Below are 5,853 nucleotides of genomic sequence, written 5' to 3' on the forward strand. Positions count from 1 at the left end.
TGATGAGTATTAAATAAATGATATAAACCTGTTGTGAACTCTGTTGAGATCTGTGGGTTCTGGTTCCAGAAGCTCTGGGGCTAATTTGATGTCATCACACACAATATCATCCTCCCTCCACTGAGCAAAACATTTCCGAGTCTGACATCTGTTGGAGTTGATGCGGACTCTCCCTGGAATAAAATTCCAGGATCTGCGCCTTTTGACTGCCTTAAACAAACGATCAAAATGGCAGGAAATACGAGGGAATGAATCTGGAACACTTTATATTAAAACACCAAACACATAGTTTGCTTTTTGGTATAAAGGAAAGACTACATACATAATTCATTTTTTAATTTCCTTATTGTATATATTCTGATAAAATGTAGAAGTACGAAATATATCCTTGTATAATAGTGTGTATGTTTTTCTGATTTAACACTTTCTCTTATAGCTTAGTTGATCTTCCCTCTATGTTACACAAGAAGATCCCTTACATTTTGTTTGTTTTAAATTGCTTGTTCTTGATATATGATTCGGAGATAATCCTGCCTTTTTATTAAAATCAGAATATAATTATCGGAATAATTTTTTTTCTGTAATTAAAAAATGGGTAATCTTTTAAAAAAAAAAGAATTTAGAAGGATATTTTTATGCAAGTAATTTATGACAGAATCATTAATTTTGCAAGATGTTACAATCAACTAAATTTTTTATTCTTAGTCAAAAGTTCTTTTTTAAAAAGGACCACAGGAGATAGGATAGCCAAAGGGAAGAAAAAAAGGGAACCCCCTCCCCAAATTTTCCCAACTGACTTCTGACAAGTGTTAATTGAAATTCTTTAATAGTCTGTGTTTAATACCAGACTTGAACTATCGCTCTTCCCTGTACATCAGACAAGAAATTTATTTTACCCATCACATATAGTCATACTTCCATATTGATGAAGGATAAATTAAGAAACTAAGAATTAAATTTCATTTAATTAGATTTTAACTGTACACATACAAGATGTTCTACCAAAATGATTTGAATGAAATACGTCAATTACAAATACAGTTATGTACAATTATATTTAATTTCTATAAGAGCCAATAAATTTCACTGACAGATACAATTAAATAATTAAAGGTACAACAAACACCTTTGAAAGAGTCGTTTTTTTCTGTGAATTGCTGTAGGATCAAGTGATCATAAATCGCCATCAGCATCATCGGCACAAAGTGAAGAGCACATTTCTGATCTTGTGCTTCAATTCAGTACAAGGAAACAAAGGTTTCCTTATTGAACATTATACATGTAAATAATGTGAATGTACAGGTCACTCATACATGTTTTGATAGAGTTCTTGACCCAGTCGTATGTAATCTTCTTTTTCCTCTAGAGTCATTTTGGCCACCATCTCATCTGTAACTTCATGGAGGGGCACTTTCTTCCCGGCAATGGTTACCATGGTATCCTCCTCCTCACTCTCCATCTCCTCAACTACAAACAACATTGAAATCTTATGGTTAACAATGTCAAACACTTCTTTAATATAAATAAAACGTTCATGTACACAATGTATGTGAAATGGAGAGAGAGAAAGTGTGACAGACAAAGCTTAAAAGGGCCATAAAACTTAGATGAGCTTATTTTTGATCTCAGTCTCATTTACAAAAAGGGAGAATAGATGGAGCTGAGGTCTTATCTGCATTATGAGATGGAACTAACATCTTACCTTTGGTATGAAATGGAACTGAGATTTTATCTGTGTAATGAAATGCATGGAGCTCAGATTTTACCTCTGTTATGAGATGGAGCTGAGATCTTACTTGTATTATGAGATGAAGCTGAGAATTTACCTTTGATATGAGATGGCGCTAAGATTTTACCTGTCTTATGATATATGGAGCTAGGATCTTACCTGCATTATGAGATGGAGCTCAGATCTAACCTGCCTTATGAGATATGGAGCTGTCATCCTATCAGTGTTATGAGATGAAGCTGACATCTTACCTGTATTATGAGACGGTGCTGAGATTTTAGGTGTCTCTTCCTCTGAGTCACTACTGGAGCTGTCATTTCTCTGACCAGGTAGAGAGCCCCCAGGAGCCCCACCCTTCTTCTCATGAATATATAGGAGAGTTTCAATCTCGCTGTTGACTGCTGACCGATTGGCTGCCTCTAGATGTGCTGGTTTGGATTCCTCATTGACAAAAGAGCTCTGTTAAAATGAGATATTTTTAGTGACACCTATGGTATCATGCTTTTGATATTTCAAGGACACTAGTATATGGTATGAATTGGAAAATCCTTCATTTTCCTTTTTTTTTTCTCTCTTTTTTTTTTTTTTTGCATGGATCTCATTTTTGTAATTTTTTACACCTGTCAACTAACCACTTAACACTGACCTTCCAGTTAATACTTTACAAATTTACAAAAAAACCATCCCCAGAATTAAATGGAGAATTATAGGAGTCTGTCAAAGTAATATCCAGAAAAAAGACTTTTGCATTCATTTCCTTTCCTATGAAAGATTTTCCAATTGTAAGTGATACCACACTTTCTTCAAGTGTACTGTCCAGACATAGCCAATTACATTTCTCTGTTATGGTCAGTTACAGAATAGTGTATATCTTATCATTATTCCAAAGACAGCCCATGCACAAAATCATCATCTCTTTAACCTTAATTTGAATAATGATTATGATATTATCAATTTTTAGATTTCTTTTGCTTACTATAACCACTATGTCTTGTTTTCAGGTAAAAGCTGATTAGTTGTACCTTGAAAGAAACAATAATCCCTCATCTGCTACCTTTGTGCTGAGCAGTTGTCATGAAAGGCAATAATTCTTCTAATAAATTCTATTGCTAAGAACTCATTCACACAGCTGTTTACTAAGTTAAGCATGTATTCATTGTTTACAATGTAACCATGGTGATGTATGGATACTGACCCTGCTGTCTTCTTGTCCCCCCTCTACAGTACTCTGTGACATCCAGATCGGCACCTCCTTAACTGCCTCACTTTTCTTTGTCTCCCCCTCCCCTCCCATGCTGATGGTGACGGTGGCATCAGATCCCAGGTTATAGTTGGTGGTCCTATTCTTATCACCACTCCAAACACCCCTGTCTGCATTGGACGTCTTTGAAGAATGTGACCTAAAATGTAGATAGTCAATTTGTAACAGTTTAATCATCAGGGATTATTGTGAAGGAGTGTAAAAATAAAAAAGTAACAAAATTAATGTCTTATGATCTGATTTTTTAAAATTTTTTGTTTTGTTTTGTTCCATAATTTCTTGCTTCAACAATGTAAATCTAATTAAAATTAGATGTTAGATCCACTCGTATACTCACTACACTAACTTAATGTAGTAAGTATGTGAGTGGATCTAACATCAAATTTTAGTAAGATTGCACCAATGTCTAAATTTTCTTTAACAAAGCAAAATTATACATGCATATAAAAAAATCCAGTCTGTTTACAAACTCTACATTTGATGAGTGTTAATGATATAAACCTGTTGTGAACTCTATTGAGATCTGTGGGTTCTGGTTCCAGAAGCTCTGGGGCTAATTTGATGTCATCACACTTTTGTAACAAGTCAAACACTGGCTGAATCTGTTCGTTGAATTTGGCAAGTAAAGTTCGCGTGTCTTGGACCGATGTGGCCCCGGCTTCCTCCTCAACCTCATTCTCACAAAACGTACATCGGAACGTCCCACTCATAACATCAAACAACTCGTTGACTTCAAGGTCAGTGAATGTCTTTTCACAAGTGGGACATTTGAAAGAAGCCCTACTAGTGTTGTGCATTTCTTCCATTTCAATCTTCCTGCGAATGTGATCTAGTTTATACTTGACAATGTTGACAAACACTTGGTAATTAATGAAGTAGTATGTCTGGCGAGTCGATTTGTTCTCAGCATCAGTTTCCATTTTCATTCTTGTCTTGAGAAACTTTTCTGTTTTTAAGGTATTTATAAGAGCTCGGAGTTGTTTCCTCTCGAATCTGAGAATTTCCACAATGTCGTCCTCTTTCATGCAGGGATTGCGGACTAGAAGGTCGATAATCATGGCGTGCTCTATACTGTAGAACCCTCTGACCACTAATCTAATCAGTCTCTTTAATGTGCTTGGTACCTCTGTCAAAATCTCTGGCTCATTCATATTGAAAATCTGTATTTAAAAAACACAATATTGGTATATAAATGAAACATTGAAGTAATGAGTGAAATCAATTAAGTGCACCGCCACACATATGATACGCCCATCAAATATTGTTCAGTTATCATAAACAGTTCAGAGAGTAAGAAAGATAATTATTTCAATCTTGATACAAAAATTTCAATGATTTTTCCATTCTTAATGTTTGATGTGCATCTCCTATAGTGTAGTTATTAATTCAACAAATGATACATCATATATTTCTCTACTGGCTGTGCAAGAGTTTTACAAATGCCCATTTGCAGGTTTGTCAATTTACAGTATGAATTTTTATAAATGATTAACAATGCTATAGCCTAAAAAACCATCAAAACTCTTGTTTATAACAAACATTTTTACTCATTAGCATCCATTTTATAACGCAAGAACTTTCACAGAAAGTTTGATAAATTTACTTCTTGACGCGAGGGATTGTGTCAAAACCGGAAGTGTTATTGATAAAGTATATACATGTACCCGTGGATAAAGCACAGGTTTATCTTATGGGTAATATCCACCACACACATGATATATATATATATATATATATATATATATATATATATATATATATATATATATATATATATATAACAGTGTATTATTTGAATTTGGAATTATTTTGATTATTGGAATTTGGGGTTTTCAAGAAAAAAGCCCTTAGTCAGACTAACTTAGACAACTAACAAGAATTTCCATTTCTTTTTGTGTTAGTCTTAACTAACTTAGTTAACTAACAATAATTTTTCTAATAAATGTTGGGTTAGTCTTAACTAACTTTGCCAACTAACAAGAAATATTCTAATAAATGTTGGGTTATTATATAGTAATACCACTAATAATATGTTTGAATTCATTCTTTCTCTTTAATTTATAATGATTTTGTGTTTATCAATTTTATTTTTCTTATATAATGTTGTTTGTGCTGGTGTTCTTTTTTATTTGGACTTTATTTTGTGGACTTGGCCTAAAACCAAGGCTTAGTCAGTGTTTGTTCAGTCTCAGCAGGGTTAGTTAGCGCACGCGCACCATAGGGGTTAGTTGTGCCAGGCATGACTAACCCCCTCGAGCCTTCAACACTACAACAATAAAAAACGTCCCAAAATCATTTCAACATCCGTGTTCTGAATATTATGCAGTCTTTGCACTCAAGATATTCAAGAATCCTCACCAACATGCGTAATTTTCGTAATTTCTATCGCAAGTCATTTCACTGGGCATGTCATTTCAACGTTCTCGAATTTTTCACTAACCTTGCAGATTACATTCGAAAAATCCCACCTGTCGCGTCAATATCGCCGAGGAAATGCTGTAGTAAATAAAAAATGTTAACAATACGATTACATGCGTTGAAAATACGGCAAAATACGAAGTAATGTAGCTGCCTTCGTCCTAAACACAGCCACTGCAGACACAACTCGGCGTCACTTCCGCTGTGACGTCATATTCACTCCCTGCACTGAGTGAGAGTATGTAGGTGGATCCAAGTGTAACGGGAATTGCAATTTCATTCGTAACATACTTAAGACGGTGTTAGGCAATAATTTATCCAATGTTAATAAAGGCATACACATAGAGACTTGTAATGAAAAGTTTTTGAAACTCTATCACGCATAATTTAGTTTTAATGCACAATAAATTTATCTTTCTATTGCAGCTAATATTACAGGTATTTC

General features: G+C 34.3%; 1 protein-coding gene across 1 annotated transcript in view; it reads right to left on the reverse strand.

Annotated features, from left to right (window-relative positions):
• Positions 1–946: 946 nt before the first annotated feature.
• The window catches only part of LOC133176635 (general transcription factor IIE subunit 1-like), a 19,195-nt gene continuing 14,288 nt past the window's right edge, over positions 947–5,853 (reverse strand). Inside the window, exons 2-5 of the mRNA XM_061311737.1 lie at positions 3,492–4,150; positions 2,925–3,129; positions 1,981–2,188; positions 947–1,467 (exon numbers count right to left, since the gene is read on the reverse strand). Coding sequence (XP_061167721.1) covers positions 1,304–1,467; positions 1,981–2,188; positions 2,925–3,129; positions 3,492–4,141 — 1,227 coding nt within the window. The 5' untranslated portion in view covers positions 4,142–4,150 and the 3' untranslated portion in view covers positions 947–1,303. The remainder of the gene's footprint in view (positions 1,468–1,980; positions 2,189–2,924; positions 3,130–3,491; positions 4,151–5,853) is intronic.

This window comes from Saccostrea echinata, unplaced genomic scaffold (genome assembly GCF_033153115.1).
Source record: "Saccostrea echinata isolate AGI-Se365-2 ecotype Australia unplaced genomic scaffold, CSIRO_AGI_Sech_v1 ptg000077l, whole genome shotgun sequence".
NCBI lineage: Eukaryota > Metazoa > Mollusca > Bivalvia > Ostreida > Ostreidae > Saccostrea > Saccostrea echinata.